Source organism: Parus major, chromosome 11 (assembly GCF_001522545.3).
Source record: "Parus major isolate Abel chromosome 11, Parus_major1.1, whole genome shotgun sequence".
Lineage (NCBI taxonomy): Eukaryota > Metazoa > Chordata > Aves > Passeriformes > Paridae > Parus > Parus major.
The window spans coordinates 6,642,186-6,666,310 of NC_031780.1; the positions used below are offsets into that span (position 1 = coordinate 6,642,186).

General features: G+C 44.0%; 1 protein-coding gene across 4 annotated transcripts in view; it reads left to right on the forward strand.

The window, feature by feature from the left end:
* The window catches only part of RANBP10 (RAN binding protein 10), a 64,899-nt gene that overhangs the window by 33,736 nt on the left and 7,038 nt on the right, over positions 1 to 24,125 (forward strand). The window contains exons 2-11 of one of the 4 annotated variants that reach the window (XM_033517127.1): positions 2,982 to 3,099; positions 7,421 to 7,443; positions 12,889 to 13,073; positions 14,707 to 14,819; positions 17,114 to 17,222; positions 18,125 to 18,273; positions 20,198 to 20,393; positions 21,735 to 21,859; positions 22,735 to 22,880; positions 23,363 to 23,474. In XM_033517127.1, the coding sequence (XP_033373018.1) occupies positions 12,985 to 13,073; positions 14,707 to 14,819; positions 17,114 to 17,222; positions 18,125 to 18,273; positions 20,198 to 20,393; positions 21,735 to 21,859; positions 22,735 to 22,880; positions 23,363 to 23,474 (1,039 nt within the window). In that variant the 5' untranslated portion in view covers positions 2,982 to 3,099; positions 7,421 to 7,443; positions 12,889 to 12,984. The remainder of the gene's footprint in view (positions 1 to 2,981; positions 3,100 to 7,420; positions 7,444 to 12,888; positions 13,074 to 14,706; positions 14,820 to 17,113; positions 17,223 to 18,124; positions 18,274 to 20,197; positions 20,394 to 21,734; positions 21,860 to 22,734; positions 22,881 to 23,362; positions 23,475 to 24,125) is intronic. The other 3 variants (XM_033517126.1, XM_015639636.3, XM_033517128.1) reach the window with 3 other exon arrangements.

A 24,125-nucleotide genomic window follows, 5' to 3' on the forward strand; every position in this document is an offset into this window, starting at 1 on the left:
TCCAGCCCTGCTCTCACTGCTCTTTAATACTTTGCTTGTACCGTAATTCTTGTCCCACACCTGTGAGTAAGGTTTAAATGGCAGAGGAAAAGAGCACTCAGCAGCTGTCAGCAGTTATAAATTGGCTCCAAGACAGAAATTCTCCCAACAGGTAAAATGGTTTCCATGCTGCTCAGTTTGTTTAGATACATTAGAATTTCGTCCACAGCTTCTACTGTTTTCCTCTGCTACTGCACAGTAGGTGGGAGGTTGGATAAGATGTCTAGTGACTGGACAACAGGGAAAGAAAGAAAGAACTGGGAAACATAATAAGTGTGTTGTTCAACTAGTTACAAAGCCATGGTACTGGTGTCTTCATTTTTGAAGGGACTAAAAGCCTCAGCACATTGGTCCAAGCATTCCCAAAGCCAGACATTAATTCAGCACAGGAGGTCTTACTTAAGCACTGAGCTATGGTTTGGTTCATTCCACACTTGTTTCAGTAACTGTCCTAAAGTTAAGGACTTAAAATTTTTGCCCAAATTAATATCTCAGATGTTTTCCAGGCTTATGTCTGGAAATATCTGTCATATCTTATTTGTCTAAAATCAAAATTTTTGGCCATTTTCCCCTAAAAAACGTTTTCCTTGGATGACATGTTATCCACCCCAGATAATTTTTTTTTATTTTTTTTGCCACATAAGATGTGCAGTAAGTTTTTATAAGTTCATCTCACTTTTTGTGCTGGGATTAATTTGATTTGGCAGGGAGGGACGGGCACTCCTTTCCTTTGCTTCTCCTTGCTGTGTCAATTGTACTTTGTTGAATTCAAGATTAAATTGGTAGAAAAATACCAAAAGTACCCTGCTCAAAACCCTTAACAGAGCAAAGATGTTTTGAGTTACTGGCTGGGCTGAAGGAAGGAGTGGGATTGGAGTGCAGTGTGCCTGGAGAGTGCAGAATTTCTGCTGAGCTCTTGAGAGAAGTACTGGGCTCCCCAATATTAGAGAGAGATGGATTTACTGGAGAAAGTCCAGTAAAGGGCTGCCAAGGTGATGAAAGGTTTGGAGCATCTGTCCTAGAAGGAAAGTCTGGGAGAGCTGGGGTTGTTCAGGCTGCCCATGTCAGTCCAGTACTGGTAAGACAAGTAGAGGCTTGAAAGCAACGGCTGATGGTGAGTAGAGCAGGAGCTTTTACTTAGAAATGAGACAAGATAAAACAACAGCCACTGTGGTAATGAAATAGTTAAAAAGATTTCACAAAATCTTTCCTTTTAGTTGCTGTCCTTGATTTTTAGCATATATTTACACAGAAGCCCTGTAGTGGTTTGTGCTGTGCTCCTCTGGATGTTTTCTGTTGTTGAAGTGAGTGGTTTTCCAGCTTCATTGTTTTTCACCCTGACAGTGCTGTTACTTTTCATCATAACAAAAGTGTGAGAGTCAGGAGGAGGCCAGGTCTTCTATTTAATTAATACAAGTTTGTTCATTTGATATTTACTTTCTTTTTAATGACCAGAATCTCCATAGTATAAGCTATATCAGTTGAAAAGTTGCTGCTTTCTCCTTCTCTGTTTTGTACCCAGGACTGTGTTGTGCCTGGATGTCTGGGCAGATTAAGACAAATCAAGAGCCCAGTTCAGAAACTTCTGTGTTACCTTTTGTCACGATGACCCTCTGATTCTTTGCCTCGTGTACTTGCTCAGAGATTGGTTTTGTTTGGGACATTCAGAGTTCTTTACAGCAGTGAAGTTATCTAGTCTTCCTTTCTTGAGTTTAAGTGTTCCTTTTCCTTCAAAGATTGGGCTTTTTTTGGATGGAAAGCTCAAGTTTTTCTAATCTGACATTGAATGACCCCTCGAGGAACAGCCTGCCCCAGGGGTGAACAGTGCCAGTGGGAAGAAACAGGAAAGGTGACAAGAAGGTTACCGTGCTTAGAGAATTATTAATTATAATAATTAATAATATATAAATATAATAATGTATATAATCTATATTGTTATAAATAATATCTTATTATATTATCAGTTATAAGCATTGCTGTTCCCTGGGTGTCCTCTTGAGCTCTTCAGATGACAGTACAAGACATGAGCTCTCTGAGAAAAGGACAGGTAGAAGCCTCTCCTTACCATTCACAGCTGGCTCCTCTGTGTAGCAGCTTTTCTTTGAGCTGTAGTGGCATAGTGTTTGTACTGATGGAGCAGAGATTATGTGTTTAGAGGAGACAGGGATGGAAGTGCAGAAGGAAGCAGCAGACCCCAGGCCTTGCTGGGTGACCCCACAAAAGCTGCAGGAACATTTTACTGCCTTTTTACAAAAGCAGAATGAAAACCTCATCTGAGGAGGCTGTTGGTAAGGACCAGAAGTGTCTTTCTGTGTCTCTGATAAAGAAACACAGCATCCAGGAGAAGTGCTTCCTGTGGAATGCTGAGGAGAGGAGCCCTTTGACCAGGGGTGACACAGCTCCTTGTGGGCACTGAGCAGAGAGCTGTGAGGAGGAGGTGAGACAGAGGAACCAAGGCCAAATGGAGCAAGGAGCAGTGATTTACTTGGAAGTCAGAATGCTTTCTTCCCTGAAAGAAGCAACTCCTTGAAGGTCTTGAAGTTCCATGGTATTTAGTGCCAACTTGAGAATCTCATTTCTATGCTGTGTAAAGGTTTACCAGGAAGGGGATGAATGTCTTTTTTCTAGGTGTTCCCTGACATGAAGCTGTGGAAGCCATGTATGTCTCCTCCTAGGAGATGAGGTAATTGTGTAATCCTACTGCAGATTCCAAGAATATTCATGAGACTAATCAGCCCCTTTGTTAGGCCAGTTAGCTTGAGAGCATGGTTTCAGAGTTTGAATTTGTCTTTCTTTTAATGGAATTACTGTAGCTTTGTCTTTCCAATTCACTCTTCACCATTTCATCTATTAATTAGACACCACCCTTTTGTTTTCCTTGCAATTTCTTCTGTTGCTTAACTATTATCTTCCATTGTCTCCATACTTTTTCATTTAATCAGATCCATCAGGAGCACTGTATAAGAACTGTTTTCTTGGCCATCACAAATTCTGGATGTTCTGGTTGGAGCTAAGTCTTGAACTTTGTTTGGAGACGTCACATGAGAACTGTTTGACATCGTATGTAGTCTTAATTCTCTGTTCTGGAAAATGTCTTGAATGTCTTCTGGCTGCTGGTGAAACACTTTTGACAAGTTCTGAGCGGAGTCCTGGCAGTAAAAAACATAATGAGATGTGGCTAGAAGTGTGATGAGAGTGAATTTGGAGAGAAAGAGGGAGAAATGTTGGGGCGACAGCCCTTGAGCAGAAACTCTTGGACCAGGACATGAGGAGGAAATGTGACTGCTGCAGGTCTCTGGGTTTAAGTGGATGAGTTTGCTCAGGGACTAATGTAGGAGTGTCTCAGATCTCAGACTTTGACAGCAGACCAAGGTAAATGGAGCAGCAGGGCTATAAAAAGAGCATGCAACCCTCTGAAGTCTTGGCATAGAAAACTTCCTGTAGTTTGAGTTCTAGTGCAGGCTCTTGGACAGACCGAGTTAACCTAAAAAGTAAAATATCCATTCTGAAGCTAGTTTAGGAGGAGCATAAGGGGTAATGTTGAAATTTGTTGTCATAGAGAGATGCAGGTGTCAGTCCTAGGTTTTAATAGGTTTGACCCCAAAGCTTCAAATTAAGTTTGCAGAGAGCAAGAGCATTGGGATGTTCAAAACAAAACTTCAGATAAATCAAATTTAAAATCATAGAATCCTGGAATGGTTTGTGTTGGAAGAGCCCTTAAAGATCATGTTCCAACCTCTCTGCTGTGGCAGGGACACCTTCCAGTAGACCAGATTATACAGGTCCCATCCACCTTGGTCTTGAACACTTCCAGGGATGGGGCTGCTACAGCTTCTCTGGACAACCTGTGCCAGGCCCTCAGCACCCTCATTCACTACCAAAATGAACAGAAAATACCAGGCTTGGCTACAGCCTTGTTCTCAATATGAGCAGTTTTATCCAAGTGGCATGATTGGAGGATATCTGTTTCCAGGGGCACGTAGAGCTATGTGGGTTTGACAGTGCTTCTCCTCAGCAGCACGTTGGAGAGGTATTCAAGTATTTTCCTGGGCTGGCATTTGCCAGTCTGCTCTTTAGGATGACCACACTGCTGAACATGTTGTGCTTATTGCAATCCACCAGCACTGCTTAAGGATTCTCTGGATCACAGTTACCTAAACACATGCTGGAGAGGTACCCAGCTGTGCAGGCAGTGGAGTGCTGTGTATGATTACCCAAATGTATGTTGTCTTGTGCAAATTGAATACTGTAAGTGGCCAGTTGTGAGGCAGACAGGATGATTGTTGCTGGGTGGAGTGCAGAGATGGGCTGGAAGGTCCACAAACACGTTCTGTGCATGGGGTCATGTGTGAGTGCACTTCAGTCATGGAAAGTGGGAGTCCTTTGTTTGGTAGGCAGGTGAAGATGTCAATCACACTGTGCCCTAGCACTGAACCTTCATTTAGTGACTTTGTAGCAGTGCCTTGATGATCACATTAACTTCCTGGACTTAGGGGAGAGGCCCTTCACACACTGGCTCTTGCTTCCTGACCTCTTGATTTGTCCAGTCCTTAAGTCTTTAAGAAGGTTGTGGTTTTAAACTGGATCCAGGCTTTGGAGGGGCTGCAGAGAAAAAAAACCAAAGAGTTTCACATTCAAGCTGTGATTATTTCTCTTTCTGCTGTTGACTTTCCTGGATGCAGGTGTGTAGCAGTGCAGATGCAAACACACTAAGCAGACATATCTGTCCAACAGACCAAGTGCTGTCTGCATAAAGCATTTTATCAGCCTGAATTACGTAACAGAATGTGAAAAACATACATTTGTCTCATTGTAAATGCAGTGTAATAAGTTTATTTATAGAATAATAGAATTATTTTCTCTGGGAGGGATCTCTGGAGGTCAAGCATCCAACACCCTGCTGAAAGCAAGCCCAAACTAGATCATGTTGCTCAGAAACTCATCAAGTTTTTACTGTCTCCAAGAATGGTGATCACCTAGGGACTTCTCTGGGCCTGAATCAGTGTTTGACCAAAATTCATACTGAATTTTTCTAATTATAATTTCCCATGTTGCACCTTGTCTCTGTTGCCTCCTGTCTCCTGCCACCATGCATCTCTGAGAAAAGCCTTTTTTATACCCTCCTATATGACAGCTGGAGGCAGCAATAAGTGTCTGCCCGAATGTTTTTAAGACTGAGCAGAAACTTTTCCCTTAGCCTGTCTTTGTCTTGCTGGCCTCTGTTGGACTCCCTCCAGTCTCAATGTGTCCTGTTAATGGCGAGCTCTAAAGTGACCATCTTAACCAAAGTGTAGACTAACAAGTGTTGGCAAAGAAGGGAGAAATCCCATCCTTTAACCTACACTCTCACTAATGCAGCTCAGGATGTGGATGATCTCCTTTGCTGCAAGGACCCACAGGCTGGCTCCTGCTCTGCTTGTTAACCAGCAGGACCCTGAATCTTTTCTGCAGATCTCCTTTCTCTCCAGTCAGCCTCATCCTGTCCTGTTTTCTGGGAGTATCACAACCTGGTTGGTGTCAGGGCTCTTAGGTTGCTTTTGTTGAGCTTTGAGAGGCTTGTGCTGGATCATTTCTCCAGCTGTGCCCTCCAGCCCATTGCCCACTCTCACTCTTGGTTACACCAGTGAGCCTGCTGGGAGCACACTTTGTCCCATTGTCCAGGTCATTAGTGAAGACAAGAAACTATTGGCCCTGCCATCGATCCCTGAGGGACAACTCGTGGACTTTGAGCTGCTGATCACAATTCTGCCATCCTGACAGTGTTCCACCCACCTTGTAGTCCATTCAAAAACCATGTGCTTGTCCAGGTGCTGGAAGCAGCTTCCAGCCACTCAGCTACACAAGCCTTGCCACCTTTGGCTCTGAGAGATGCTGGGGGCTGAGGAAGACTCCAGTAGACAGCAGGCTCAAGGAGATTGGCCTCATTCTGGCATAAGGGTAGGAACAAGCTTTCATCCACCTTTTCATCCAGCTGAGCAAAATAATTGCAAAGTGAAAAAAAGGTTTGAGTGAGGAACAATATCTGGACAAAGTGACAAGGTGAGAGAAATGCTTACTGAATGTTTTCCTCAGCCACATGTTCAACATCACCTGTGTGCACAATCTTTGGTTGGCTTGTAGAGAGGGTGCTGAATAAACAAGGTCCAAACTGCCAGGATGTTCATTAAACCATACTGACTATCTGCCATGATGTTAATGTAACTTTATTGGGCTGTTTGTTTAGTAAAATATTTGGGATTTCTTTCCGAGCATTTGATTTGGATCTGTGCTGTTTTGAATAGAAATTACTTGTTTCCTATCTTGACTCCCAAAACTAGTTTAAATTACCATTTCAGAGTGATCTGGTAATGTTACACTGCAGCTCTGGGTTAAAATAGTTTTAAAATTAAAAACAGAAGGTGGTGTTCTGCTTTTGCAGTGCCTTCCAGTGCCAGGCAGAAGGGGAGGAGGAGAGGTGGGACGTGTGTGAGAACTGGGTGTACTGGTGTGGGTACCAGCCTTCCTCTGGCTGGGGACAAGAAAGCATTCTTGGGAGCACACGTGGGGAAAGACTTCAGCTTCCAGACTGGCTCCTGGAATGTTAGCTGGAAGTCTGGATTTAGCTCAGCCTGATGAGGTGGTGGCAGCAGTGTCCCCTGTGCTGTTGGTGAGGGTGACCCAAAGCCTGTGGGCACCATCCTTTGGAGCAGTAACTGGCACCTAAGGCAGATGCAGAGGCCTGAGGTAGCCTGGCTGTGGTCAGTGTTGTCTCTAGCCAAAACTCTGTTAGCCATCCCAGGCAATGGCTCTTTTCTGATATGCCAGGTATAAATAAAAAGGGAAACCATGCACTTTTTTTCCTGTCTTTTCTATTTGGAACTGTATCAGCCGAGTTGAGGATGAGGCTGTTCTTTGCACCAGTGTTTCTCAGGTGCTCCTGGCTGCAGCTTGGTCCTGTTGCAAGGCTGTTCCCCAGCTGCAATGCCAAGTGCTGAATATTCATTCCTGTTTCTCTGGCTGATAAGAAGAACCAGTTACAGCCTAAACCAAAGCAATTTTGTACTAAAACTCTGTTTCTAACACCAAAGCAAGTCTTGAAAACTATCTCCTTCATGGTAACAGAGGGAGAAGCAAAGGAAAGAAGAGCTGCTTTCAGAAAATCAGATTTTTGGGAGAGATATTGAAAACATTTAGGCTTTTTCGTGAACCTTTCTCCAGATGCAAAAACTTGCAGAGGAGGGAATTGGGGAGGGAAATTACTTCTAAATACATGATGTAGTGAAATGCAGGGGCAAAGCTGGGATTTATTGAAGTGCAGTAATGTTTTGTAGCATGTTAAGGATGTAGGCAAGCAGGGAAAAAATCCTTTGTCTTTTTAATTCTAATATTTTTCCCCCCACAGGTATAGCCTTTACAGACCTCCCTGTAAGTACACCTATTTTCAGTATTTTAACTAAGGATGCAAGCAGAAGGGAGGGGGAAGAGTGTGGGGGTGTGATTTTTATTTTTTTTTTTTTTTTCTGTTTGATGCCCTGTTGAAAAAAACATAACACACATTACTGAATGATGTGAATGCTCCTTTTTCTGAAACTTCATAATCCTGTGACTGGGTTTGTGGGCTATTCACATGCCTCCTCTCATCCCTCACCGCCTCTAAGAATATGTTGCTCTTTCTCCTGGAATTAAAGCAAGGATGCCAACTTCATTACAGGCCATTGTCTTCCAAATGCAGCTTCCACTCTGAGGAGGAGTACATGTGCACAGTTACACTGATGTCTAGTCAGGTCTCACAAAAACACTGGGGGTCACGAACAAGAAAATGTTCCCTCTTTTCTAGACTCAAGTGTTCCTGGACAAGGAGGATGTGTTCACTGAGAAAAGGTAAAACCAGGTCAGGCATACATCAACACATCCACTGCATCCATCTCTCATACACAGGACTTCTTGTCCCTAAGGTTGCACTCCTGTCTTTGTACTTAATAACCCCAAATTAATTTCCTCTGACAAATGTCTTTGTTTTGGTAGCTTCTTTAGGCCTCCAAAGTGATCCATTTTCTTGGCTGACTTCCCTGTTGTGTGGAGGAAAGGTTGCTTTGTTTCGTTCTGTAATTCCTGTGAAAACATATATCTCGTTCCTCCAATTTTTGTATTGTAAGAAATAATGGCTAGCACTCCCTGTTCACCTTCCCAATGGGATTCAGGGCTTTACAGATTTCTGCCATATCCCAACTACAGCCTGCACCTAAATTGTGGTTATTTGATTGGCCTTTTCACATCAACTGTCAATACAGGGTGTTTCTAGGTGTCCTAGGGTCTTTGAGGTAACATTGCAGTGTGTTCTAAACCAGAAACTCTTTATGTGGGTTGTTTCACAGCAGTTCATTCATTTGGTCCAAGTACAATTTATTAAAGTACAAGGATAGTTTACCTTTTCATGAAGATTAACCTTTTGGAGTGAGGTATTGTGCTAACCTTGCATCCATAGCAAGAAGATGCTTTTCTGATGTGCCCCTTAGTTTTTGGTGCTGTTTGTTTTCCCTCTGGATATAGATTGCATTAGTAGTCACAGATTTACATATTCCTTCTAATTTTTTCACCACTTTGTCATTTCATTTGGCTAGACTGCTTCTCCTTCTGCAACAGGAGCAGTCTCCATGTTGAGATAGACAAAGGATATTTAGACTGGTGTCGATCAAAAATATCTGTCCAGCACATGTACCACTGCTTTGTCATTTACAGTTTTGTAACCATTGCCATGGAACTTCACAGCACAGATTTGGCAGGTTGAAATTCCCTCTCCTGCGTAGCTTAGCTTGCATGCTGTTGATCCTGGAGTGCACAGTGAGCTGACGCAGACATTTAATGTTCATGTGTAAGCTGTTCACCTCTGTGTTGAGTCTCTGTTAAGCGCAGGGGATGAGCAGCTGGGAAGCAGAGCAGACAGAAGGGTGTTTGCTGCAGTGAGGTCTCACAGTGCCAATGAGATTGAATTCAAAACTCTCCTGAGCCCCTGACATCTCCCTATCCTGCTCTTTCTTGATCTGGTCAGGTCATCCTTACAGGATCTCGGGCTTGTCTGTGTGTATTGTGCAGAGGAGATGTCTTAGTGTGAAACTGGGAGATGGCCAGGCTAGGTTTTGGCAGATGCCTTGTGGTGGAATCTCCAGTGCTTAAATGGTGTGTAAGTGGTCTCTGTGCCTTTACCAGCCAGTTGCTGAGTTGTTTTCTGGGGAAATCCCCTTCTGGCTTTTATTAGCAGCAGCTAATCCATAACAGTGTTTTTCAGGGCCAGGGAGGAGAACAGCTGATGCCCTGTAGGCCTCCTACTATTGAGAATTATCCTTCATGAGATAATTCCCCTCTAAAAAGAGGAGAAGAGAAGCTTGACAGGGTCTTTTCACCCCTTATCTGTGGATGTGAACAAGGATAGGAGACTTCTGCCTCCATGTGGCTCTAGGACATCCCTCTGCATATGCTAAATTGCTCTGTTGGCAGCTTCATCCTAAGGATGCCTGCACCTGACTTCAGCATTCTCTTTTCCAATATCCTTCCCTTGGATTACTGCCTTCTTCCTTCACCCTTGCAGGTACCAATGTATTCCATGTGCTCTTTTTGCTTCCTTGTCCATGGGTTATAGGCTGTTCTAAACAGTTCAGATTACCTGCTTTTCTAAAGAAGGGGATGCCAAACCCAAGGTAGACTTTGGTTTAAATATAATGAATGTTGTCAGAGATTGTAGAATTCTTGAGGCACTAGAGAATATGAAATTGATCGCTTGCAGGTGATGTTTTTCATTTTTTATAGTTCTGTTATCCAGGCTGAAACACAATATCCAGTAAGGTAAATAAGAGAAGTATCTGTTATAGGAAAGAGAAGGAATGTAGTCTGTGTTCTTCACCTGCTAAAGCTGCAGTTCTGAAAATTTAACTGTAAACAGGAGTGGGAACAGTAGACTTACTCGAGTGACCCTTGAAGTGCTCTGGTTTGAGAAGTTCCACATGGATTTTTTGGCTCTGATTCATTCCTCATTACTTACCCCTCCAGGGGGGCTTTAAGGAAGAGCTTTTCCTTGCATTACAGCCTAAGGGGTGTTGAAGCTTCTTCTGGTAACACACATCAGGGAGAAGCTTGGCCAGTAAGCCCCATTACTTCTACACTTTTTAAGCTTAAATGTTAGGGTTGGCATATCAGTGAGATTACACAATTAAATTGACCCTTCAAAACTTTGCCAGATTAGAAATAATTTCCTTGAAATGCTTATTCCAAAATTCCCCTTTCAGAGGCAAATGGTGAAGGCAGTATTTTGCAAAATTCACAATATTAGGAAGTTGAAATGGATACTTTCATGTGAAAACCAGAGACACATGTGTTGAAACACACTTTCTTTGGCTTGTTTCAGCTTCCTCTAAAGGGTGTTTTCATTTGTACAAAAATACAGTGTTAGGAAAAACCACATTTTGTCTTAGCACAGGCTGAAGTTAAAACCAAAATAACTTCTTAAAATTGTAGTGAATTCCCACAGAAGAAAAGAGGGAGTTTCCTTTTTCTTTTCTTCTTTTTTTTTTTCCAAATAAAGTCAGTGCTCAGGCCCAACTCTTATTTACACAAGCCTGGATCAAGTCTATCCTGCCTGGAGGTTTGAAGGAAAAATAGGAGATTAAAAAAACCAGAAAAACCCAGGGTGAGATTGTAGGAGAGCAAAGAGGCAAGGGGGTTACAAACCAGGTCAGGATTAACAAGGGGGTTGTCAGCAACTGGGGACCAACATCAGGGCAAGAGGTGGGCCAAATGTCACAAGGAAGGTGTTCCTGGAGAATCTGGCAGGAAAAGCTGCTCCTGGGTCAGTGGGATCCCAGATCGTGTCTGCCTGCATCTGGCAGGGTGCTGGAGATACGTGTAGTTCCCAACAGCTGCTAAACAGAGAGAACACATCCCACATGTGAAAAACAGAATTTTACCTCAGAGATGATTTGAGAGACGTGGAGGATAGGCAGCTTCTGCTCAAAGATGAACACAGCCAAAAGTGATTAAAAAATACATGACATCTTGTAAATTGCGGGGGCGGGGGGGGGTTGCTTCCAAGTATTTTAGGTGTCTGGGGTTTAAGATACTGAGAAGATAACAAAAAGTCTGAAGTATGGACTGTGGAAAATATCTGATACCTCATTAGGGACATTTCTGTGTCAGCCAGTTTTGAAAGAATGGAAGGACTAAATGTAATTCCAGCATTTTCCTCTGGTAGCTCTTCCTTTATCATGCTGCATTTACTTTGCACATCTCTGACCTAGAGACTTCCTTGGTGAGGGAATAGGAAAGGAGGAGGTGTGGTGAATCATCAGTAATGCAGTCATCCTGATCTCTGGTTTCAATTTATAGCCTGTATTTATAGATTAATTTCTTTGTTTTTTTGAAGTTTGATAATTTCTAAGGTAGAGGAGGTTGGTCAGGTTCTTACCCAGTTCAGTTTTGGATATATGAACAGAGATTCTGCAGTCCCTCTTGGGTTCCAGGCCTAAATCATCCTCATTTCTGCAACAGTGAAGATTAAGTTGAAGAAATTTTCCAGATAATTGTAGGAAAGCCCATGTTTCTTGCTGTAGAGGAGGAGAGGGTCATCCCAGGTTTTTGATTGGACTTAAGGAGAGAGGTCTGCCCCTCTACTGTTCTGATGTCTGATATTCAGGGCTCAGCCCTGAGGAAGTCACCACAGCCAGGCACCTGCCAGACTTCAATTCCACACACGTGTCCCTGTGCCTTGCCCAGTGTTCAGCTTCTGGCTCCACTCTTTTAGAGCAAAGTGGAAAAAGCCCAACACCAAACAATTCCTGAGTGGCATGAGAGAGATTTCTTCCCTCACCCTGCAGACTCTCAGCACATGCTGTGAAGCAGAGAATTAGTGAATTTTGTGTCTGTTTTGCAGAGAAGTAATTTGTGCTGCACAGAAGTAACTTGACAGGGAATGGAACATGCTCTTGGAAAATGGGAGCAGTGATGAGAACCAGACATCCCTGTACCTTTTCTGATGTTGTTTCTCTTTTCCCAGCATTTAAGTGGGCTCAGGGATTCCATTTGTATCCATAAGCTTATTCTTAAAATAGCATGAATTCAGAAAACTTCTGATAGACTTTGAATTCCTATTTTCAATTAGATCATCCTTATAAGCTGAATTATTGGCTGAATTTTAGAGGCACTTTCCTGATGATAACCTTTTTATTTTCCCCATGTTCTGGTGATGGGTCAAAGCTTCCATTTGGATCCATAGACTTATTTTTAAAATAAAATGTATCTATCAGTAGTGTCATTTCTTGTGCAGGTATCTTGGGATCTTGGGATCATCAAAGACCTAACCTCAGACCACTGTCTGTTCCCTTTTCATCAGAGATGTCCAGTACTGAGATAACAGTTTCCAAGGAATAAAAGAGTTGAGTTGAAACAGGAGGGAATACGTTGATACATTGATCAAGATGTCACACATCTTATTTATTATTATTCTATATTTCATTGCTATGATTATTATATATTGCCATTATTTTTGCTGCTGTTGTTGTTATATTATCTGCTGGCTGTTGAGGCTTGGTAGAAACTGAAGAAAGCTGAGCCAGAAGTGGCCCTCCACAGACAACAGTCATGGCCTCGATCACAGGCTGCTGGGGGATTGAGCCCATTGTTCTGGTTTGATGCAAGAACTTTTCATAAGTGCACAATAAGTCATGGGATTCCTTCAGAAGTACTCAAAGGGCTGTTACCTCTTCTAATTCCATTGTATTTATTTCAGTTTAAAGAGCAGCTCTTTGGTTTTGCCAAACCACGTAACTGGAACCAGAAAAGGAAAGCTGTGTTTAGTACAGGTTTGTTTTTCTTCCTTCCCAGTCAAACCTCTACCCTACAGTGGGTCTCCAGACTCCAGGAGAGATTGTGGATGCCAACTTTGGGCAGCAGCCCTTTGTGTTTGACATTGAGGACTACATGAGGGAGTGGAGGGCGAAGATCCAGAGCACCATTAAGCGGTTTCCCATAGGAGACAGGCTGGGAGAGTGGCAAGCCATGCTGCAGAAGTAAGTCATTGCCTTGGTGTTCAGCTTCTTCCCTTTTGTTAGCCTTTAAATACTTCTTAAGTGCTAATTTGTGCTCTCTTATGGCAAAAATTGCCACTCTGTGCATTTTGCTCAAATTGTTTTACCCTCTGTTCTGTTTAATAGTCTTTCCTGTGTAGATTGCTGCTGTTTCAAATAGATATGGGAAAAGTTTTCAAACAAAGCTTGCAGGAAGGCTTGTAGGAATGGAAGAACATGCATTTTGGGGTGATACACTGTGGGAGGGGAGAAGACAACATAAAAACTCTTAACATAGGAGAAACACCAGTATGTAAGTCAGCTGAATTCAGAAATGAAAGGGCAAGAATTAGGCTAAACCAAAAGCTTCCAAACCTAACTGAAAGCATTATGGCATTTTATAAATTTATGAATATTGAAAGCACTTCTCATTGCAAAAATGATTGAGTGGAACTTGATGAGAACAGTTGGCAGGAGTTGTCAGAGGTCAGGAGTGTTATTGATGCTGTTATTTGCCTTCCAAAATGGGACCAAATTGCAGAGCCAGAACCTCCCTTAACAAGAGCTGTTGATTCAGCTGCAGTGGGACCAATTTATCCTTTTCTTTGTTCCTTGTGTTCTCCAGAATTTTTTTTTCTGATGTGCACAGTGGGGTTGTCAGGGTCACCACTCTGGAGTTCCTCCTGTAGAGCTCTTGGGCAGAAGCACTTGTATTTAAAACAACTTCTAAAAATTACACACCTGCACACAATATTATGCCTAAAAATGATTGCTGACTCATAAAATACTTCTTTCTTGTACTGAAAGTAGCCAAGTTGAGTGTGTGCTTTGAGCTGTAACTTGATCAGATCAATGCCAGCTTCATCATGAGAGAAGCCTGTTTTGAGATTCATCGTGAGAAGCTTTGAAATCCTGTTGCTGGCTTTTTAGATTTTGTTAAAATCCAGTGAGCATTAACATTGAGTCACTGTGTCTTGGGAAGGCATGAGTGCATTAGAAATTGTCTGTTTAGGAGGATGGTTTTGTTGTGTTTTCTGACAGTGATACTCCTCCCTCCCCCAAGATTTTTTGAAAATACAACTTTGAAGCACGTTAATGCTTTAAAAATCAATGCTGGCAGTCACCAGATTAAAGTATCTGTGAATGTGCAGAATTCATAAGGAGATTGAACTACTAAAGATATAATTGCTGGCAAGTAAGTGATGGAAGTAATTCAGGATCAGAATGTTTTCTTCTTTTTTAGATCCACTTGGAAGCCTTCAACCTCTCTGAGGTTCAGATTTATTTCTATATAGGATGTCACTGGCAGTAAAACAGTATTGAGCCCTTACAAGTGACCCTTGGGCAGCAGTCAAAAATAAATACTGTATATGCATTGAGATTATTAATATTTTAATTTTTTTTTCCACTCTGTAAAGTGAATTTAGAGCTCCCTCCTAGAGCACCTCCAGGACCAGGTGCCTGTCATGTAAATATACACAGTTTAGACCCAGAAGTAGAACCTTGGTTATGTCCTAAGCAAGCTGAGTTTCTCAGTGAAATTGCAACTTCAGTTGTGTTTTGTTTTTTTTCCTCCATTGTGATGACTCTGTTTCACCAGTGCCTCATCATCTCTTTGTATTTTCTTTTTTTCTAGTATGGTTTCATCATATTTGGTTCACCATGGGTACTGTTCAACAGCAACTGCCTTTGCCAGAGTCACAGACACCACAATCCAGGAAGAACAGACCTCAATAAAGAATAGACAAAGTAAGTCTCTCAGGTGTCACTCCTCAAGTGTGCTTCCTTCGGGACTCTGCAGAGGAGTGAGTGCTTTGGAAGTTACTCCATGAGAGTCCAGAGCTGTCCAGAGCACACTGCTGGCCATGGAGTAGAGCTCAGGAACCTCTGCTAGGAGCACTTTTCCCATCATCACTGCGCCCTCTCCACCCTTTTCCATCTTTGCTTGGAGAATTGCCCTGTTCCTTCCCATCCCTGTGTGCTCTGCTTGGCCTTTACCTGAGCTAAGATAATTGTGCTCCAGAGATCCCTTTAGATTTGAGCTCTTCACTCAGGCTGTTGCAGCAGGGGCAGTTCCATTGGCCTGGGCACAGGGACTCAGACACATCCATTTAGTTTTGCTGCAGCTCCAGGTTAAGGACTCTTCCAGTCCCTCTGCACATTGTGATTTCGGGTAACTTTTACATGCTGAGGGGTTTTCAAATTCACAGCCAATATATTAAGCTCACACTGGGTGAAGAATTTGTATTCTGTGCCTGTTTTGGTTGCTGCTGTTTGCTCCCAAGTGGCTCATCTCAGCTGGTAGGGCTGTCAGCGCTTTTGGTCCTGCAGAATAAGGCTTGCAGCTTTCTCCTGCTGTACCTTTTTTTTTAAGCTTTTCTATTCACAGGCTCAGCCTGCAGAGTGGCAGAACATTGGTGTGTTTTCTGCATTCTCCTGGCTGCTGAATACAGGCCACATCCCTGTACATTTCCCTTCCCTTTGTGAATTGTTTCTCGTGTGACTGTTACGTATCAGAGCATTGTGCCCCTTTGTGCCTTGCTCTCCATACATTGCATGTGCTTAGCCAGCATTCGGGTTCATTTGGGGACTCTGCTTTTAAATAACTTGCAGTTGCTGCCTGTTAGTGCTGATGGGCTTTGTGCTTTCCAGGTCATGCATTATGCAACCCTGACCCCAGCCAGTGTTCCCAGTGGTGTGGGTTTAACTGGCACAGCCTGACGGGAGGCACGCGAGGTGGTGCGGGCTCATTTGTCTGAGGACAGGTGACAAGGCAGATGGAGGGAAGGAATACCGAGCCCTCAAGTTGGGGCTTGAATAAAAGGTGTGAGGAAAACACAGATGGGAAAACAAAAAGAGGGGGAAATATAAAAGGGAGTGACATTTGTGAGAGTTGCCAAACAAGGCAAAGCAGAGCTGTCAAAAGCAGCGAGACGAGAAAATGGACGTGCAAGAGAGTAAAATGAGAGCTCTTGTGTTGGTGTGAGAGCCACGGTTTTGGTTCCATATTTCAACTACAATAACAACCAGATAGACACTGAGAAGTGGGAGACAAGACAAGTCATTGCAGTTTGTTACTGAGATTGTTAATGAAGATTTACCAGACTGGGCTTCCAACTGCTCCAACACCTTGCAAAAGCCACAGGCTGTTGTCATCAGAAGCCCTGCTTGCAAAGCACCTCACGGGCCATTCCAGACCTTCTCTCTACTGTTTATAGGGAGTGCTGGAAAAACAGTGCAGTTTTAGTTTTAAGTACATTTAATTCTTGTCTGTAAGTACACTTAGAAAAAAGAAATGTGAGTTGCTGTAGATCAGCAGCTTCTCAGAGCTTTCAGGGATCTCGAGTTGAGTCTTGCACTTGTGTCTTGCACTTCTGCTGAAGGAACATACATGGGACATGAACACCCAACTTAATAAGTGCCTTATATCTTTGCACCTCCTAGAAGTGTACTTGTTGAGCTGTTTGTAGTGTACTTCTCTGGGAATACATTGAGGTGGACTTGGAGGAACACAGTTTTGTTATAATTACTTCTGCTTAGTGGTAGGAATATGGTGGGAGCAGTACTGTGCTGTGATTTAAGACCACAGACCCTCTAAGAATACTCCATTTATCTCATTCTGAGCCATACATTTGCTTCCAAGCTTGAACCAGACAGAGAATGTGATATGAGGGTGACCTAGGACTTGCACTCTGAAGTTGTTACTTCCCCAGCAGCCTCCTTGTTTCCATCCAGTTGGCATGTCCTGCTTTCATTTCCAGTGCTACAGAGCTCTGTGACTAAAGGACTAAAGTCTCAGAGCACCCCAACCTACCTAATTCATTCTTTAGATCCTTCTGCTCTTGATGGTTTTTTGCTACTAACAGATGCTTTCACAATTTCACAGGGTTTTTCTAATCCATAATAAACCAAATATGATCTCCAGTTCTCCCAAGCCCTTGTGCAAGGTGGTGGTGGGGAGCTGGGTGGAATGGATGAGACAGCTCTTTTGGCTGTTCCTGTGGGCTGGTCCTGTGTGTCACTAGGTCTACTTTTGCTTTCAGGAATACAGAAGCTAGTATTAGCAGGCAGAGTGGGAGAGGCTATAGAAGCCACCCAGCAGCTCTATCCTGGCCTCCTAGAACATAACCCCAACCTGCTCTTCATGTTAAAGTAAGTATGAAAAGCTTTATGCTCCCTAATGCTGAAATGTGCAAATGAAGGAGGGAAAAAGAACCTGTCCAAACATCCAGTCTGGCTGCACACCTTGCTCTGAATTCAAACTGAGCTCCCTTTGGGAGTCCACTGCACAGTAGATGTAGGTCTTTTGTTGCTGCTCAGTATAGCTTTGCCTCATGAGGTCAGGCATAGGTGGGTGAATTTTAGTTCTGCTAACTGCCAGATATTCCTTCAGAGGAGTTTCTTTGCTGGTCTTGTGGAGATCTTGCAGTGCTGGAGCAGTGTCAGTCACTGTGAAGGTTCCTAGAAAGGCAGATGTATGGAAAAGGCTGTCTGGGGTAGAGATTAAAGGAAAAACTGTCCCAGTTCTCCCAGCTGTGCAGAGTGGCTCTCCCCAGACTTGTGAGACATATGAGGACAATTCCCAGTAAAGCTAAATGTCCTCACTGTCACTGTGGATTGCATTTTTTACTCTTCCTTGTCTATTTTCCATTGGCCACCAGTATTTTTAGGTTGACGGAGTCGTGAAGGAATGATAGTATTTGACAGATTTAGTACCTTCTCCCTGAAAAAAAACGCTCCTCCACAATTGTATTTTGGAGTATCTGCAGAAGAGCTGGAGGTGAAAGCTACAAAGGAACAGTTTTTTCTTAGCACAATGGAATTAAACTTGCTTTTTTGGGTATGTCTCAACATCCATTAGCATCAAAATTGAAGTTTCTGAACTCCTTCCTCTGTAGCATCACCAGAGCACTCACAATACAAAGGCATCAGGAGTCTGAAATGTCTTTTTGAAAGTTTCTGGGACTTCCCCACTTGGGACCTAAGGCAGGCTCAGTGCAGAGCATGCTGGCTGTCACGCACCCTTTTGTCCCTCTTGCCTCCCATGAAATCAGGTGCCGGCAGTTTGTGGAGATGGTGAATGGCACGGACAGTGAAGTGCGGTGTTTCAGTGCCCGCAGCCCCAGATCCCAGGACAGCTACCCCGGCTCCCCCAGCTTGAGTCCTAGACATGGATCAAGCAACTCACACGTTCACAGTACTGGTAAGTGTCCTGTGTCTCCAGATGAGGAGAGCAGATGGCAAGGGTGGATGTGGTGGTGCCTAGCATTACCTGCTGCTTTCCATGTGTTATTCTCTGAAATGTTCCTTCCCTTTCCTTCCCCAGCTGAGGGGATGTTCTTTTACCACGGGTGTCTACACTGTCACATAATTGGTTTTGGATTAGTTATTTTCAACAATTGTCTGCAGAGCAAGTTTATTTCAGAATAAAGATGCTTTTGAAGGCAGTCTTCTACTGCAGCTACCTGTGACTCAGTGATTCACTGATGGAGTGCTGAGAGGAGGTCTGGAAAGCAAAGCCTGTTTTCTGTACCTTGGAGTCTGCAAAATAATTGCTTTCCAGAAAGAACTGAATAGAAGCTGCTTTTCCAATGGAGCAAAAGGTCAGGGGGATGCATTGCACAAAAGTTTTTCCCTACCCTATGGACTTAACCTTGCAGGCTCTAAGCATTTGAAACGAGAACAGTTCTGTTCCAATAAAACCCAGCTCTGGAGCATCAGCTCTTCAGAGTTCAGGAAGTTAAACTTTAGAATTTGAAGTGGAAAGAACAAGATAAATGAGGACACCTAAGATATCTTCCTTAGGTAATTACTGACTGCAGCTTTGGAGATGGAGTGAGCCAGGAAAAATGACCTGCAGGGCCCTTGGATACAGGCTGAGCTGGTTCACTGAGCTGTGAGCTGCTCACAGCCATCTGAGTGTGTTTGGGGTCGGTATTCCCACTGCTGCATGTGACAAACTGAGTACAGGCAAATATTTAAGGAAAAGGAAGACAATTTCTTGGATACCTCCAAGCTGTCACTCACCTTTCCAAGCCACTGTCTTTGTTTTCCTGTGTTGTGCTGTGAGAAGCCCTGGGGGTGTTCCTTTGACTAGAAAGTCAGAATGATCCCATCAGTCCATAAAAGCTCTTGGTAATACCCATGTCTACATCTGCAACTGCAGTGCAAGGCAGCATTTATACATATTTGTCTTTACACATGGACATCATCTTCCACAGTTCTCTGTCAGACCTTTGTCTTTCAAAAGAGTGGTAATTTCATCAGAGCATGTTTCAGAGATGAAGCAGAAGTTTTGTGAACAGGCTAGTCTGTCTTTGTCATTAAAATGCTCAAAACAGCCCATTTGAATTTTTGTGTTGCTGTGATAGAAAATAGAAATACATTCCCTGCTATAAACGTAATTGTGGGGTCAGCTGATCAATGTATGGAATGGAATCACTTCTGGAGAGCAGCCATGCCAGGTCACATCATTTAGTGATGTGATCATTTAGTCCTGTGATCAATATTGCATGTCTGAGGAAGAATACATGAAGAAGACAAGCACTTAGTGAGGTTTTTCCAAAATATTTTAGCCCCTGTCAGTTCTGAATCCATATAAAACTTGTGGTAATGAATAAACATTTGTGTCTTGTGTCAGTGTGTTCTGCAGCTTGATAAGCACTTTTTGTGGAGGAGCAGGTGAAATTTCAAGGCTGACTCTCAGTGGTTTCTGTTCTCCTGAGCAAGGAAGGTTAGCTTGTGCTCATTAAGAGGGTTGCTATTATGTGCTGAGTGTTGTGTGAATCACATACATCCCTAACTTCAGATAGATCATGGAAAGCCTGGGCAGTTCTCCTTTCAGCAATAATTTCTGTACTTGTGAACTGTTTCTGCCAATCTCTAGTTTACAGCTCATTTTTAGAACTTCACAAAGCTCAGATGTTGCTGTGAGCTGGGGTTCCTTTCATATTCGTTTGCATCTTCTCTAAAACCCCATTGAATTTAAGAATGATGAACCATAATTTAATATCTGCAGTCTTATTTTGCTTTCTTCCTTTGGGGCCTGCTGTCTTGCTAAATTGTTGGCTTCACAACAGAGGGACATTGTCAGTCTTGTCTCATTTTATTTTCTTCTTGGCTTTCAGGAGCAGATAGTCCAACCTGTAGCAATGGAGTCATGTCCACAAAAAGCAAACAGAGTCACAGTAAATACCCAACACTGAGTTCATCATCTTCATCTTCCTCCTCCTCTTCCCCTTCATCTGTGAACTACTCTGAGTCCAATTCTACAGATTCTACCAAATCTCAGCAGCACAGTAGTACGAGTAATCAAGAAACCAGGTATTGTTTTTTCTCTGGAGACATCTGAGGCGGGTGGGATGGTGGGAAAAGTCTCAGTCTGCTTTCCAAGGAGCCAGAAGGGCATCTGTCCTGCTCTTTTGAGCAATACTGATTATCTACAAGGTCACTACTATCCCAGCAGACCCAAACCTGTTCTGGCTCCCCTGCTGTGGCTCAGGCTTGGAGGTTCATCTCATAAGGAATATTATGATGGTCTTGTTTTCAGGCACCAAGCTGTCCCATTACACTGATGCCTTTGGATCCCAGTGTGATAGTTTGCCCAGAAGCTTTCCCAGTCAGCCTGGTGGTGTTTCTGCTGCCTCAGCCAGGCACTTGTTCCTGCTGAGCAGCTTTCCTGCCCTGTACTGGGTGAGGCAGCAGCTCAGGCCACAATGGCGTGGTGCACTGCCCTCTTGTGTAATTTCCTTGGGCTACCTGTTGCCCTGTTCCTTCCAGGTGAGCCTCTGAGCCAGCAGTAATTTGTTTCATGCTGTGACAGCAGGTCAGACTGAGCCTTCCTTCTCCAAGAAGCCACAGGTGATCCAGCAGTTCAGTGAAGTCACTGCTGCCTTTTCTGGAGTGTGGAGCAGAATGAACTGTGGTGAAAACTGAGCTTCCTTTGGGCTCACTCTCCACACTGTCTGAGGCCTGAGTGGAGAGTGTCACTGTGATTAAAAGAATCTCTTGCTAATTGCAGCTGGCACTCATTCTTCAAGTGCCGTGCTGAGCATGGCTTGCAGTTTGTAGGCTCAGTTGTGACCTCTGGAGAGCCACCTAGCATGTAACTGAGTAAGAAACACTTGTTCAAACTCAATTTACCAGAATCATTTAATGATGATGGATTTGTCTTTTTTTTTTTTTTTTTTTTTAATGTAGAGCCCAAGTTCCAATAAGATCTTCTCATAATTTCAGTTAATCAGTAGTTAATCAGCAGTCTCAGTCAGCCTGCTGTCTTGGACATTTAAATGTTCAGTAGTGCACTGTTTGTAAGGACTGGGGATGTATCATAGCCAAGATTTCCCTCCTGTGCAGTTTCTGAGTGTGTTATCTGTTACCTGGCTGCTGTTTACTGTCCCAAGGATCACCACTTCCTGAAGGGAAAATGCAAAATGTTCTGCACCTGGAATTATGACAGGCACTTAGGGAACAGAAACCTTGTTTCATAAATTGTCTTCAGAAGCCTGCAACAATTTTTGCAGCATTGACTTGGACCATCTGGCTCCCTGTAGTCCAACTGGCACCTTTCCTGGTGTGCTGGCCATTGCTGGGCACTGTTTGGCACATAAGCTCTTCATTTCTTCCCTTTTTAATTTAGACCTTTCTTCCCTTCTTTCACCTCAGTGACAGTGAGATGGAAATGGAAGCTGAGCACTACCCCAACGGAGTCCTGGAAAATTCATCCACCAGGATAATGAATGGCACCTACAAACACGAAGAGATCCTGCAGACAGATGAGTCCAGCATGGGTAGGTCCTCAGAGGCAGGAGGGATAAAGGGAAAAAGGAGCTGGTATCAAAAGTTAAAAGTGTGATTGGATTGTGAGGAAAAAACATGTACTTTGGGCTCCTTTCCCCACCCAGTGAATGAAGTGCCTGCTTCATGGGGAAAATTAATCTGTCCTGGAATGAAAACTTGGTCTGGCTTTTCATAGACTCACAGCAGTGCTGGTGAAATTTTGGAGCAGGGAAAGCAACGGGAGTCAAAGGTTTGTTCTGTTCTGGTCATGAAATTGAGCTCAGAGCAGACCTGGCAGAAGTGCCTGCTGGGGAGCTGAGCTGGGCTGTGCCAGGCTGGTGATGTCCAGCTGCAGAGTGGCCTCAGCACAGCTGTCAGCCATGGCTGTCTTGTTTGTGGGTGCTTTAGCCAGGAGGGAGCAGATGAATCAGCTACACTACCTCTGAAACTGATTCATCCACTTATAATGGCTCTTGTGGCCACTAATACTGGGAAGCTGGTGGTATTGACTTCTCTGACTGAAAGTTTTCTGAGTCCAGGATTTGTTAGACCAGCGGTTTCTGGGTTATATATGATGTGCTACACACATGAAAGGGTAACAGATGGGAGTTTCAAGCTCCCAGGATTTTATCAGGAGACTTGATTTCTAGGTAGTTCTCAGGCATTAAACAAAGCTCAAATCTTCCCTATATCTACCAGGCTCTATGACAAAACCCACTACTGTCTGTTGTAGGGCAGGGATCACAGAAAGCTTCCACTGGGATAAACTTGGGCAGGAAGCAGCTACCTGCTCCAGAAGGGGAAGGAGTTTGTGGGTATCCTGACACACAGTGGGCATTGGTGGGGAATGCAAGATGATTGTTCCTTCTCCACTGCTTCTCCTTAGAAGACAGCTGCCCCCAGAGGCAGCTCTGTGGAGGGAACCACGCTGCCACAGAGAGAATGATCCAGTTTGGGCGGGAGCTGCAGATCCTGAGCGAGCAGCTTTGCAGAGAGTATGGGAAGAACACCATGCACAAAAAGATGCTTCAGGTAAGCCTAGGCCTTGTGCTGGATTGCAGCAGTTCTCTGTGCCAGGTCTGGGGTTGTGAGTTCCCTTGCAGACACATGGGTAGGCCCCACTTCTGCACCTGCTGAGCAAGAACAGACCTGCATGGGGATCAGAGATCAAAACATGAATGCAGAGCATCTACACCCAATTCTCAGCACGTGAGAGAAGAAATACAGATCCTGCCTGGCTTCCTGGAGCAGCTGCATGCTCTTCTTCTCTGCAGGTGACACTACCTGCCTTCCTGTGCTGGCTCCCCTACCAGGTGGAGGGGCACCCTCTTTAATTCACTGTCTTGATGGCCCACTGTGGTCCCCTGCAGCCAAGAAGAAAAGGGCCATTTCTTTTCAGGAGGTAGGCACCTGTCACCATGGTGACTGCAGGAGGTGCCCCAGCTGGACTTGGTGGTTTTCCTGTGTGTTTGCAGCCCTGCCTGATCTCACTGTGCCTTTCTGCTCTGTCACAGGACGCCTTTAGCTTGTTAGCTTACTCAGACCCTTGGAACTGCCCTGTCGGCCAACAGCTGGACCCGATCCAGAGGGAACCTGTGTGTGCTGCTCTCAATAGTGCTATTTTGGGTAAGATCTGGTTCCTGTGGGAGTGTTTCCCCAGACATACTTCCTCTCAAGGGCTGTCCTGTGGCAGGCAAGTCTGGGAGTGTTAGGGAAAGTTCAGAAATACTTGTGTTTAGCTTTGGCCTTTCTGTTGCTGGGGACTGTCGGGGCAGTAATGCAGGAAGAAGAGTAGGAGGGAAGCCTGCAGAGAACAGATTCCCTGATACACTCTCCTTTTGACTCCCTTCCTTGCATCTTCCTTAATGCTGCTCCCAAGGATGTGCCTCGGGATTTTCCTCCCCTGCTTACTGAAGAAACTGAGATTTCTTTGATGAATTTCCCAACCCTCTCCCTTCATGACTCTGAAGCCAGCTGAATAACGTTGTGGACTTCACCAGGGCTCTTTTCCAGCTGTATGGATTAGCAGAGTTCAGCCCTGGTATCATCCTATTTTCTGGGAGGGAGTACAGGTGCATCCTCTGTATAGTCTGGCTCACTGTGCCCAGGCAGATTTCCTTTTGCATCTGTGCACCTCACACTGAATGTTCCAGAAGCAGATTTAGAGATTATCTTCTGGGGAAAGGAACAACTTGATGGACATGCCCATGAGGACTCCAAAATTGCATGTTTTGGGAAGGAGAGTCCCTTCTGCTGACAGTCATTGCTTGAGGAGCA